General features: G+C 50.6%; 1 protein-coding gene across 4 annotated transcripts in view; it reads right to left on the bottom strand.

Annotated features, from left to right (window-relative positions):
* Window positions 1-8,344, bottom strand: part of CCDC50 (coiled-coil domain containing 50) — a 51,280-nt gene extending 42,936 nt beyond the window's left edge. For all 4 annotated transcript variants that reach the window (XM_087965635.1, XM_087965637.1, XM_087965638.1 and 1 more), the window contains exon 1: window positions 8,287-8,344. In XM_087965635.1, the coding sequence (XP_087821761.1) occupies window positions 8,287-8,335 (49 nt within the window). In that variant the 5' untranslated portion in view covers window positions 8,336-8,344. The remainder of the gene's footprint in view (window positions 1-8,286) is intronic.
* Between the last annotated feature and the right edge of the window lie 4,637 nt (window positions 8,345-12,981).

Raw genomic sequence — 12,981 nt, 5'->3', positions numbered from 1 at the left:
GAAGAGGAAGCGGGCTGGCACAAGAGGCTGGGTGAATGGCAGCGCGGGTGAGAAGGGTGAAGAGCAAGCAGGAGGCAGACATCCACACACCAGAATAACACAGTTGGAAGGGTCCGTGGAGGTCTTCTAGTCCAACCCCCGATTGAGCAGGAGATTGTCCAATCTCCAGTGATGGAGCAGCCACAAGTTCTAGTGGCAAGCTGTTCCAGTGGTTCATTGTCCTCACTGTTAGGAAGTTTCTCCTTAATTCCAGGCTGTTTCTCTCCTGGACTAGTTTACATCCATTTCCTTCCTTCCTTCCCTCCTTTTCTTTTCTTCCTTCCTTCCTTCTTTTATTTCTTTCATTCCATCCTTCTTTCCTTCCTTCCTTCCTTTTCCTTCCTTTCTTTTTTCCCCTCCTTCCTTCTTTCCTTTCTTTTTTCCTTCCTTCCTTCTTTCCTTTCTTTTTTCCTTCCTTCCTTCTTTCCTTTCCTTTTTCTACCTCCCTTTCTTTTTCCTTCCTTCTTTCCTTTCTTTTTTCCTTCCTTCCTTCCTTCCTTCCTTCCTTCCTTCCTTTTCCTTCCTTTCTTTTTCCCTCCTTTCTTCCTTTCTTTTTCCTTCCTTCCTTCTTCCCTTTCTTCCTTTTCCTTCCTCCCTTTCTTTTTTCCTTCCTTCTTTCCTTTCTTTTTTTCCTTCCTTCCTTTCTTCCTTTCCTTCTTTCCTTTTTCCTTCCTTCCTTCCGGAATCCTAGGACTACAAGGGGCCTCGGAGGTCTTCTAGTCCAACCCCGCCCCCTGCTCAAGCAAGAGACCCTGGATCATTTCAGTCAAATGGCCGTCCAATCTCTTCTTAAAAACCTCCAGGGTTGAAGCACCCACCCCTTCTGGAGGGGAGCCGTTCCAGGGGGTCAAGATTGGAAGAGCGGGAGTCACCACCCAGGGGGCTTCCCCTGGCTTTCAGTCCCCCAAGGGGGGGACAAGCAGCCTTGTGTGTGCTCCCACCTGCCACGTTCCTGCACCCACCTCTCCCAGCCCCACCTGCCAATCAATCCTCAGATACCACCCCTCAGCCATTGTTGGGGTTCTCTGGGGGTGCATGCTTTTTTCCCACGCTGGCTGCACCCCAAGGCTGCAGTGGGGGAGGGGGAGAGCTCACCCTGGATCCAAAGCCCCAGAAGCCCCCTTGGTGGTGTGTGTGTGTGTGTGTGTGTGCTACACCTGGGTCAAAGATTAAAAAAACGACCCAGAGTTTCTTTTAAAAAAAAATGGGCAACCTCCCTGAGACAATGAGGCTCTTGTTCCTCCGTGCAGAAGTGGGTTTGCTGGGCCCCACTGGAGGGGAGGAGAGGGAGGGAGGGGAGATCAAGGTGAAAGCCCCCCGCCCACTGAAAGGCAGGGGGCTGCTTCGGACCAGGTTCCCAGGCCCCTGGGGAGGGGAAGGAAAAGGGCTTTGGAGCCAAAGCTAAGGAGGTGCAGCTGGCTGGGCCCCCAGGGAGACCCACCTGCTCGGCCCTAAAAATCAGGCTCTCCCTCCCCTCCACCCACTCCCCTCCCCCCCCTTGGAAAGGACCTCTGGGGTTTGGGTCAGCGTCTTTGGGTCAGCTTCCCAACCAAACCAGGTCTTCTGGGCCCCCTTTCGTACGGCTTTATTGGAATATAAAATGTGGAGCAATGAGAATAATGGGAATTTAGGGGAGGAGGAGAGGAAAAAGTATAGGATAAAAAGGGAAAGACAAAGGAAAGCGCCGACATCGGACTCTTTGTAGTAAAACAATGCAACAACATTACAGCATTTTCAACTTTTTTACTTTTTCATAAATAATACATACCGGACGTTTCTGTAAGAACAAACCAATTTCACAGGAAAACCTCAAATCAAAGTTTTCTTTCTTTCTTTTTTTTTTTTCTCCCCCCAACACACCTCAAGCACAAACTCCAGAAGTGGTTTCCAAACAGAAGCGACATCGCAAGCACTCCTCGGCTTACAGATCGTTTAGTGAGCCAAGTTACGATGGCACAGAAAATAGTGACTTGCGACCGTTTTTCAAACTTACGACCATTGCCGCATCCCCTGGGGGTCCCATGGTCAAAATTCAGACGCTTAAGCAACTGACTCCCATTTAATGAAAACATCTGCAAGAAAACAATCCAGCTCAGAGGGCACCAAGGACCCCATAGTCTTCCTCCTCCTCCTCCTCCTCCTCCTCTCCACAAACCCCACAACCCTTCCAGCACTGATGACGTTCCCTATTTGGGTCATAAAACGTCTGCCGAAATCAACCCAGCTCACAGAGCCTCCCGGGATCACCCCTCCGTTCAGCCCCCTTTTTCTAAGGAGCTTCATTTGCGCTCTTAATTACTATGATTATGCAGTGCTCATTGATTTATTTATTTATTTTGAGGCCTGCAATTTGGTTCCTCCTCCTTCCTTGGGAATATGCTTCCTCAGCGGAGCCGAGTTTCGAAACGAGCCCTTCGCAAGAGCCGCGTGGTGTGAAATTGGCCTTCCTTTTTAAAAATAAAACTCCTGCAGGTTTCCTGCAGGACATTCCCACAGGTGACTCCGCCAGCTGTTATTTCACACCTGTCACCCTCTGATCTCTAGGCTAGAGCAGGGGGTCTCCAAACTTGGCCCTTTGAAGACTGGAGGACTTCGACTCCCAGAATTCCCCAGCCGGCTCTGCTTCGTCTCTTGAGATCCCTCCCTCTGCAATCTCTCCGTCTGAATTTTAGTTCTCTTCAATGCTGGGAGTTGAAGGCCGGAAGCTTCACCAGCTGAGGAATTCTGGGAGTTGAAGTCTTCAAGTGGCCAAGGTTGGAGATCGAATCTGGGGCCTAGAATTGGGCAGTCCGTCCTGGACGTATGGCCACAATTGAGCCCACAATTACTGTCACTAAGTGAGACAGGGCTAAAGTGAAGGCTTCCCCCCATTTTACGACCTTTCTTGACACTGCTGTTAAGTGAATCACGGCAGTCGCTGAGGTAGTAACATGGTCTTTAAGTGAATCCAGCTTCCCCGTTGACATTGCTTGTCAGAAGGGTCGCAAAAGGGGATCCTATGACCCCTGGACACTGCGACCATCATAAATACAGGTAGTCCTCAACTTATGACCAGAATTGAGCCCAACATTTATGTTAGCAACATAAAGAGGTATTTGTTAAGTGAGAAGTTTGTTAAGTAAGTTTTGGCCCATTTTACAACTTTCCTTGACGCGTTTGTCCAGTGGATCCCTGCAGTTCTTGAGTTAGTAACCCGGTCGTTAAGCGAATCCTGTACTTACGACCACAACTGAGCCCAAAATTACTGTTTTGCTAGGTGAGACAGTGCTTAAGTGAATGTTTCCCCCATTTTATGACCTTTGATGCCGTTGTTAAGTGAATCACTGCAGTTGAGTTAGTAACCCAGTCATTAAGCAAATCTAGCTTCCCCATTGACTTTTGCTCATCGGAAAGGTCGCAAAAAGAGAATCGTGTGACTCTGGGACATTAAAATCGTCATAAATGAGAGTCGGCTGTCAACCATCCAAATGTAAATCATGTGACATACGAATGCTGCAATAGTCGTAAGTGTGAAAAATGGTCATAACTCACATTTTTCACTGCGATTATAACTTTGAACAGTCACTAAATGAACTATTGTAACTCAAGGACTACCTGTATGTCTGTATTTTGATCACGGGACCATGGGATGCGGCAACGGTTGTAAGTGTGAAACAGGGTCATAAGTCACTTTTCCCAGAGCCGTTGTAACGTCGATTGGTTACTAAATGAATTGTTGTTAAGTCAAGGACTGCCCGTAGCTGTTTCTCATAAACCTCAGATAAATCTTTCCTTGCCTTTCAATGACAAATAACTTAAGACAAACCAATTAGGAAAAAACTTTTTAGCCGTTCAGTGTAAGAAAAATTATTCTAAGTTTTAGCTTGCACAGTTTTCCAAATATTTCTCTTGGGACACTATTTGCATAACATAATTTGGCAAAATGGACTAAAAGTCTGGTAAAGATCCAGCCAGTGGGTTGTGTACACAACAACAAAAAGTTTATGCAATGTTTACTTTGGCTTTTTCTGGGTTTTTTAAAAAAATACTGCTATTAAAACTTTTTAAAACGAGGGTAAAAACAAATATAAACTAATAAAAAGCAAGGTAGGCCAAAGAAAAGGAAAGCAAGCTAAAAGTGAAGAAAGGAAAAAAGAAAAACAGACAATAGGATGTAAATAAATGGTTCCTGATCCTTTTTAGAGCAGTTAAAAATACAATTAGAAATTTACCTCTTCCTGTAAAGTTCCAACAGAACTTTCTCCTTCCTAAAATCTGCATCTAAGCACCAAAACCATAAATCACAAATTTATTTTTTGTCTGTTCTGCACAAAAAGTCCACAAGCGATTTCCAGCCAGCAATAAGCACAGATATTGTCTTTTCTCTCATCAAATGAGTCAATTTAGCCACCATCACCAAACCTTCCTCCACTGTAGGGATTGCCGAACATTTCCATCTCTGACCATAAAATAATCTCCCCGCCATTTTTCATCTACAAATATACAAAGTTCCAACGCCTCTTTTCCAACTCTTTGTCCGTCAGCCGCCAAAACGGAAGACTTATAACTCCAACTGTATAATGGCCCTTTTTAAAAATCCTCTGAATCGGTGCCTTTGAATGCAAAATTAGTTTTTTTTTTACCTGTCCACCCAGCACAATAAATCTTCTTCCCTTCTCCTTGCTTACATTCCCAACGTAGATATGAAGCCCTCTTATTTTGGTGCTTCTCCCTGATCTACAATATTGGCCAAATTCAGTTTGCAACTCAAGAGGTGGTGGGTGTTTTTTTTTTTTGCAAATCCAGAACATCCTTTAGCAACAGGCCAAAGGTGATTATGCAAACGGACCCGTGTGTGTGTGTGTGTGTGTGTGTGTGTACACACAAATATAAAGCAAATAATGGCCATTATTTTAGTTGCCACCCTGGATGTAGGCCGTAACCCACATCATGTTCCTTCTGACAAGGCGCAAATTCCCCTTCTGCAATCAGCTTAACCCATCTACACACATCTAAGGAAGCTGCGGCCCACAAAGGCTTTACACAGCCTTTGAATAAAAAATTTGTGAGTCAGAAAAGTTGCTTCCAACTTTCGCCTGGTTTTTTTTTTTTTTTTTTTTTTTTTTGATACCTGAGGCTAACACAATCTGCAAATATCTTGGAAGAAGTTGTGGGTTGTTGTTGTTGTTTTTTGTAAGGCAGGTGTGGAGGGATTTGGGGGTCCTTTGTGTGTGTGTGTGTGTGTGTGTGTTTGATGCCTCCTGCCCAGAGGGAGGATTAAAACTACACAAGGATAAAGAGAGAGAGAGAGAGAGACAGACTTACTCTGGGGGCCAAAGGAGGTCAGGGAGACAAGAATGGATCCCACTTCCTAGGTCTTCTTCTCCTTCTCCAACACACACAGCCCCTCCCCCCCCCCAAAGAATAACAGAATAGCAGAATACCAGAGTCGGAAGGGACCTTGGAGGTCTTCTAGTCCAGCCCGCTGCTCAGAATAAGATCTTTCCCGAAAAATCAAGGGAAGGGCTTGTCTCACAAACAAAATCTCGGGCAGATCTTGCAAAGCCATTTTCCTTCTCTCAAAGCAATCCCACAAGTACATCAAGTTCTTGACTTGCGACCACCACTGAGCCCCCAATTTCCACGGTTTAACCCCAACGGCTACTCGTTGATTTATCTTAAGAGGATTTAATTCAGCTGGCCACAGCGACTCTGCTTTGCTTACAAGCCCCGAACTCTGATGTGAGTTTTGCTCCCCTGTTTCCGACTTTTCTCGCCACATTTCTTCAGCGAGTCGCCGCCGTTATGTCAGGAACATGGTCATTAAGTGAATCCAGCTTCCCCATTGATTTTGCTTTTCAGAAGGTCACAAAAGGGAATCAAGTGACCTCCAGGAGGCCGCAGTTCATTTAGTGACTGTTCAAACTTACGACGCTGAAAAAAAGGGACTGATGGACCGTTTTTTCACACTTACGACAGTTGCAGCCTCCCCCGTGGTCACGTGATCAAAATTCAGAGGCTTGGCCACTGACTCGTATTTACGACGGTTGCGGTGTCCTTGGGGAGTCACGTGATCCCCTTTTGCGACCTTCTGACAAGCCAAGCGAATGGGGAAGCCAGATTCACTTAATGACCGTGTGACTAACTTAACACCTGTGGCGATTCCCTTAACAACGGTGGCCAGGGAAGTCGTAAAGTGGGGCAAACCCCACTTAGGAAATGTCTAGCCTGGCAGTGGAAGTTTTGGCCTCCTGTTGTGGTCAAGGACCAGCTGTGTGGAGAAGTGGGATTTGCACCTGGGGGAGCGAGGAAGCAGTCTGCAACAGCAAGCAGGGTGTTGTGTGTGTGTGTGTGTGAGAGAGAGAGAGAGAGAGAGAGAGAGAGAGGAGAAAAAGAGGAAAGAGGGGAGAGTGAAAGAAAGAGAGGGAGGGAAAGAGAATGAAAGAGAGAGAGGAGAAAGAGAAAAAGAGGGGGAGAGAGAGAGACAAAGACAGAAAGAGAGAGAGAGGAGAGAGGAAAAGAGGAAAGGGGAGAGTGAAAGAAAGAGAGGGAGGGAAAGAGAATGAAAGAGAGAGAGGAGAAAGAGAAAAAGAGGGGGGAGAGAGAGACAAAGACAGAAAGAGAGAGAGAGGAGAGAGAGAAAGAGGAAAGAGGGGAGAGTGAAAGAAAGAGAGGGAGGGAAAGAGAATGAAAGAGAGAGAGGAGAAAGAGAAAAAGAGGGGGAGAGAGAGAGACAAAGACAGAAAGAGAGAGAGAGGAGAGAGAGAAAGAGGAAAGAGGGGAGAGTGAAAGAAAGAGAGGGAGGGAAAGAGAATGAAAGAGAGAGAGGAGAAAGAGAAAAAGAGGGGGAGAGAGAGACAAAGACAGAAAGAGAGAGAGAGGAGAGAGAAAAAGAGGAAAGAGGGGAGAGTGAAAGAAAGAGAGGGAGGGAAAGAGAATGAAAGAGAGAGAGAGAAAGAGAAAAAGAGGGGAGAGAGAGAGACAAAGACAGAAAGAGAGAGAGAGGAGAGAGAAAAAGAGGAAAGAGGGGAGAGTGAAAGAAAGAGAGGGAGGGAAAGAGAATGAAAGAGAGAGAGGAGAAAGAGAAAAAGAGGGGGGAGAGAGACAAAGACAGAAAGAGAGAGAGAGGAGAGAGAGAAAGAGGAAAGAGGGGAGAGTGAAAGAAAGAGAGGGAGGGAAAGAGAATGAAAGAGAGAGAGGAGAAAGAGAAAAAGAGGGGGAGAGAGAGACAAAGACAGAAAGAGAGAGAGAGGAGAGAAAAAAGAGGAAAGAGGGGAGAGTGAAAGAAAGAGAGGGGGAAGAGAATGAAAGAGAGAGAGGAGAAAGAGAAAAGAGGGGGAGAGAGACAGAGAAAGACAGAGAGAGGAGAGAGAAAAAGAGGAAAGAGGGGAGAGTTAAAAGAAAGAGAGGGAGGGAAAGAGAGAGAGGAGAAAGAGAAAAAGAGGGGAGAGAGAGACAGAGAAAGACAGAAAGAGGGGGGGAGAGAAAGAAAGAGAGGAGAAAAAGTGGAAAGAGAGAGGAGAGGAAAAGAGGGAGAGAGGGAGGGAAAGAGAGAACAAGAGGAGTGAGAGAAAAAGAGGAAAGAGAGCAAGAGAGGAGAGTGAAAGGGGGGAAGAGAGAGATGGAGGGAGAGAGAGAAAGAAAGAGGGAGGGGAAAAGAGAGAGAAAGTCCGAGAGAGACGGAGAAAGAGGGAGGAACGGAGGGAGGCCGGCCAGAGAAAACCCCCAGCCAGCTCTCCCCTTTCGGGGGCGGCAGGGGCTGCTCCCCCTCCGGGACTTTCCAAGCGACTCCCTGGAGGCGCCTGCCTTCCTCCCTCCCTTTCCTTTTCTTTCCTTCCTTCCTTCCTTCCTTCCCTTCTTTCCCGCCGCTACAAAGTATCGAGCGCAGGAAGCCGCCGCCGCCGCCGCCGCCGGCTGAACGAAGCCGGGGAGCCCCGCTGGCTTCCCGCGACAGGTGGCGCTGGCCCCGCGCCCCCCTCGCCCCCTTCCCGGCTGTTGAAGCGGGGCCGGCGCTGAGGCGGCGCGGCCCGGCCCTTCCCCGCTGGGCCTCCGGACCCTCCCGGGCCGAGAGAAGCCGAAAGTCCGACACAAGCGCCGCCGCCGCCGCCGCCGCCGCCGCCTCCCCGGTTGCCGGCCGGCTACGCACCACGGGCTTGGTGGTGGCTGCCGCCCCAAGGAAGCCCATTGGGGGCGGCGGCTCCTTCCGTCCAGCCGGGAGGGCGAGGCCCCGGGCAGCCTCCTTCCCGCCCGCCCGCCCGCCCGCCTCACCTTCCTTCACGCCGGGCAGCTTGGAGCGGTCGATGCCCACTTCGGCCATGTTGCGGGCGGGGCGGGAGCGCGCGTGCCCGGACAACACCCCCTTCCACACACACACGGCTTGCTCTTCTCGCCCCCTCCCACGCGCCCGCCGCGGGGACGCGCCTGGCCTCTCGCTCAGCGGCTCCGGCCAGTCCCGCCGCCACCGCCGCCTCCTCCTTTTCCCTCCTCCCTCCTCTCTAGCGGGAGGGGCGGGGCTGGGGGCGGGGCATTGCCTTGGCCCCGCCCCTCCAGGTAAAGCGGGGACGTCCCGCTCTCTCTCTCTCTCTCTCTCTCCCCTCCGAGCCCCGCCCCCGCCCCTTCCCCTGCGCATGCCGGGAAGTGTAGTTTGATTCCCCCACCTCCTCCCCACTGAGGTTCCCTTTGTCTTGGCCTCCCTTTCTTTCCCCCGCCGGCTGCGGATGATGGGCGTCGTGGAGCAGGGCGGGCTGGAGGACGGGCGGGGAAGGTTTGGCGAAGCCATGGAGGGACCTTAAGGAAGGGGAGAATCAACCCTAGATCCGACGGAGGACTGTCCCTGACACAGAACCATTCACCCGTGGAACTGCTTGCCACCAGAAGTTGTGGGGAGCTCCATCCCGGGAGGTTTTTTTTCAAGTAGGAGGCTCAGCCCATCTTGTCGTACACCTGTCGTGCTCTGACGATGGAGGTCGATTGGATTGGATTGAAAGAGATCGGACTGGCTGGGATGGGATCTAGGGTCTCCTCCTTGAGCAAGGGGGCTGGGCTAGAGGACCTCTGAGGTCCCCCCGCCCAACGCTGGGATTCTGATGGGGGTGTGTGAAGGTGAGTCCCCAGGGAATCCAACCCCATCAAGGTTGAAAGGGGGCAGGGGGAATGCACTGGGGAGGGGGGAGCAGGACTTGAACTCAGCACCCCCCCCCAAGTTGCGGGCCTGCTGGAGCAGGGGCCTCCAACCTTGGCAACGTGGTGGACTTCAACTCCCAGAATTCTGGGAATTGAAGTCCTCCAAAGCTTAAAGTGCCCCCCTCTAGGAGAATATCAGAGGGGCTGATGATCTCAAGGGGACCCTTGCTTGCAGAACTCTTGACGCCTTTGGGAAGGAGAAGATCTGGGTTCGATTCTGAGGAACGGGGCTGGTTTCATCCTCCCCCAAATTGCATTCCGCTGCTTCCACTTGGGCTGAAATCAGCGTCGATGGAGGAACTACTGGGGCACTTCCCGTTCTCGAACTTGGGGGCATTGCTGTTGCGCCCCTCCAATCTAGCCCCCCTCCACCCCCCAATGCAAAGGGCCTGGGAGGGAATCCCCTTGAGTGCCATTCTGGGGACCCCCAGAGCCCCTCCCTGCCCTCTCCCGAGATTGAAAAGGTTTACCTTCTCATTGCAGGCCAGGGATTTCCTGGTGGCCTCCCATCCTGGAGTAAACCAGCCCACCGCACCTGGCTTGGATACTTCAGGATTAACCAAGGTTGAGACCCAACCTGCTTGCCCCATGGCACCCTGGGAGAATCAAGGCAGGTAGTCCTCCGCTTATAACCACAATCGAGCCAGGGGGTTGTTAAGTGAGTTTCGTTCCATGTTACGACCTTTCTCGCCACCGTTGTTAAGCGAATCATGGTGGTTGTTCAATGAGTAACTGGGTCGTTAAGTAGAGTCTGGCTTCCCTGTTGACGTGGCTAGTCAGAAGGTCGCAAAAGGGGATCACGTGACCCTGAGACCGTCATAAATATGAGTCGGCTGCCAAGTGGCTGAATTTGGATCACGTGGGAATGTTGGTGGTAAGTGTGAAAAATGGTCCTAAGTCATTTTCAGTGCCAACGGTCACTTCAATGAACTGTTGTAAGTAGAGGAGTCCCTACACTGCTAAAATTGGAAAGGGGCCCCCAGTGGTCATCTAGCAAACCCCATAAGATCAGGGCAGTCTTCAGCCCCTCCTTAAAAACCTTCAGCCATGGAAACCCTCCCCTTCCAGAGATAAACAGGCAGAGGTTTCCACTAGGGGACACATCTGATGGTGGGGACATAAGGGGGCCTTTGAAATCAGCATCCCATCCAAATAGAGCCGGAAGGGACCTTAGAGGTCTTCTAGTCCAACCCCGTGGCTGAAGCAGAAGGCCCTATACAATTTTGACTGTCCAGTCTCTTAAAAACCTCCATTGATGGGGTAACTACGATTTCTTGTGGCAAGCCGTTCCACTGGTTAACTGTCCTCACTGTTAGGAACTTTCTCCTGAGTCCCAGGCTGCTTCCTTCCTTGGTGACTTTCCATCCTTCGCTTCTTCTGGTGCTTTGGAGAAGAGGTGGACCCCCCTCCTCTTTGGGGCAGCCCCTCAAATGTCAGAACAGCAGCGTTGGAAGGGACCTCGGAGGTCATCTAGTCCAACCCCCACCCCCACCCGCTCGAGCAGGAGACCCTAGCCTAGACCATTCCTGACAAGTGGCTGTCCAGCCTCTTCTTTAAAAAAATCCTCCCCTGTTGGAGCAGCCACCACTTCTGGTGGCGAGCAGTTCCCCTGGTTCATTGTCCTCCCGGTCAGAAAATGTCTCCTTCATTTCAAGTCGCTTCTCTCCTGGATTGAGTTTCCATGCATGGATTCTTGTCCTCTGATGCTTTGGAGAATAGATTGCGCCCCCCGTCTTCTTTGAGGCAGCCCCTCCAATGCTGGAATGCTGCTATCACTCCCCCCAAATTGAAAGCCCCCAAGAGAGACTCAAAGAGGAAGAGGAAATCTGGGGTTTCCTTCGGGGACCTGCTGTCTGTTCAGCCCAGGGAGGAACCGTCTTCCGAGAGCTACACACACACACACACACACACACCCAAAGTGCCAGGGAATCGCACCCGTCTTGTGCCCCCCGCAGGAGGCTCCATCGGAAACCATCTTTGCAAACCCATAATAACCCCGGGGAAAAGGGGGTAATTAGGGGCTTCCCGAATCGACCCAAGTGGCTACTTTGTGGTGGCCGGGCTGCTCTCGGCCAAGTGGAGGCGGCCGCCCAGCCGCCCGAGATTCTGCCCGCAGCTGGTTTCCTTTCCCAGCCAGAAGAGAAACTCGAACCCGGGACCCTCCCACACACTCGACATCTTCCTGTGGGGAGGGGGAGCGGGGTGCCTCATCCCACAGCAGGTGGAAGGAGAAGCTGGGAGGGGGTGTCTGTGGTGTCGTCCCCCCCCATCCCGCCAGAAATAACAGCCTTCCTCAAACAGGAACCTGCCCTCGGTTTCCCCGTCTGCTTTGCCCTTTTGCCACTTTCCTCAGAGTAACAGAGTTTGCAAGGGACCTCGGAGGTCATCTAGTCCAACCCCCCACCTCGAGCAGGAGATCCTAATAGAATAACACAGTTGGAAAGGACCTCGGAGGTCATCTAGTCCAACCCCCCCACCTCGAGCAGGAGACCCTAATAGAATAACACAGTTGGAAAGGACCTCGGAGGTCATCTAGTCCAACCCCCCACCTCGAGCAGGAGACCCTAATAGAATAACACAGTTGGAAAGGACCTCGGAGGTCATCTAGTCCAACCCCCTGCTCGAGCAGGAGACCCTAATAGAATAACACAGTTGGAAAGGACCTCGGAGGTCATCTAGTCCAACCCCTGCTCGAGCAGGAGACCCTAATAGAATAACACCGTTGGAAGGGACCTCGGAGGTCATCTAGTCCAACCCCCTGCTCGAGCAGGAGACCCTGATAGAATAATACAGTTGGAAGGGACCTCGGAGGTCATCTAGTCCAACCCCTGCTCGAGCAGGAGACCCTAATAGAATAACACCGTTGGAAGGGACCTCGGAGGTCATCTAGTCCAACCCCTGCTCGAGCAGGAGACCCTTATAGAAACACAGGACAGAGTTCAAAGGGACCTCGGAGGTCATCTAGTCCAACCCCTGCTCGATCAGGAGACCCTAATAGAATAACACAGTTGGAAGGGACCTCGGAGGTCATCTAGTCCAACCCCCCCGCCTCGAGCAGGAGACCCTTACAGAATCACAGAAGGACAGAGTTGGAAGGGACCTCGGAGGTCCTCTAGTCCAACCCCACCCACCCACCCACCCAAGCAGGAGACCTTACACCAGAGGCCTCCAAACTTGGCCACTTTAAGACTTGTGGACTGGCTGGAGAATTCTGAGAGTTGAAGTCCACAAGTCTTAAAGTGGCCAAGTTTGGGGACCCCCTGCCCTGCACCTCTTTCTGACAGATGGCAGGCAGTCCAGTCTCTTCTCGGAAAGCTTCCAGGGATGACGACCCCCTTTATGTTATCTGGTTTGTTCTATTCCTTTGCTGTTTACTTCCTGTGCTATCCAGATGTTGCAATGTTGGGCGGCCTTAGCAACGCGGAGGGATAAATAAACACACACGGAGTATCCTGGACATATTCCCTGGGACTGTAGGCTGCCTAAGTAATTGCAATTAGGTTAAAGAAAGTGAGGTGTTTAGCCTTAAAAAAATGTCCATGGGGAGGACTACAGCACAGCTTTAAGGCCTTGGGAGAAAATGGGAGAATGGGTTTGTTCAGAGCGTAATTCTGTTTCAAATTCAAAATACAAACTAACTCCCTTTACCAGTTTTTAGAGAAAGGAAAGAGAAACAGAAAATACTTTTTTCCCCCTTGTTTTTATAAATGTGTTTTGTGTATGTGTTTATGTGTGAGAGAGAAAGAGAAAGAGAAAAAAAAGAGCTTGACTTTGGAAAAA

This window comes from Notechis scutatus, chromosome 4 (genome assembly GCF_049901735.1).
Source record: "Notechis scutatus isolate UNSWTSFEM ecotype Mainland chromosome 4, rNotScu1.2, whole genome shotgun sequence".
Lineage (NCBI taxonomy): Eukaryota > Metazoa > Chordata > Lepidosauria > Squamata > Elapidae > Notechis > Notechis scutatus.
This window is presented reverse-complemented; position numbering and strand designations above follow the sequence as displayed.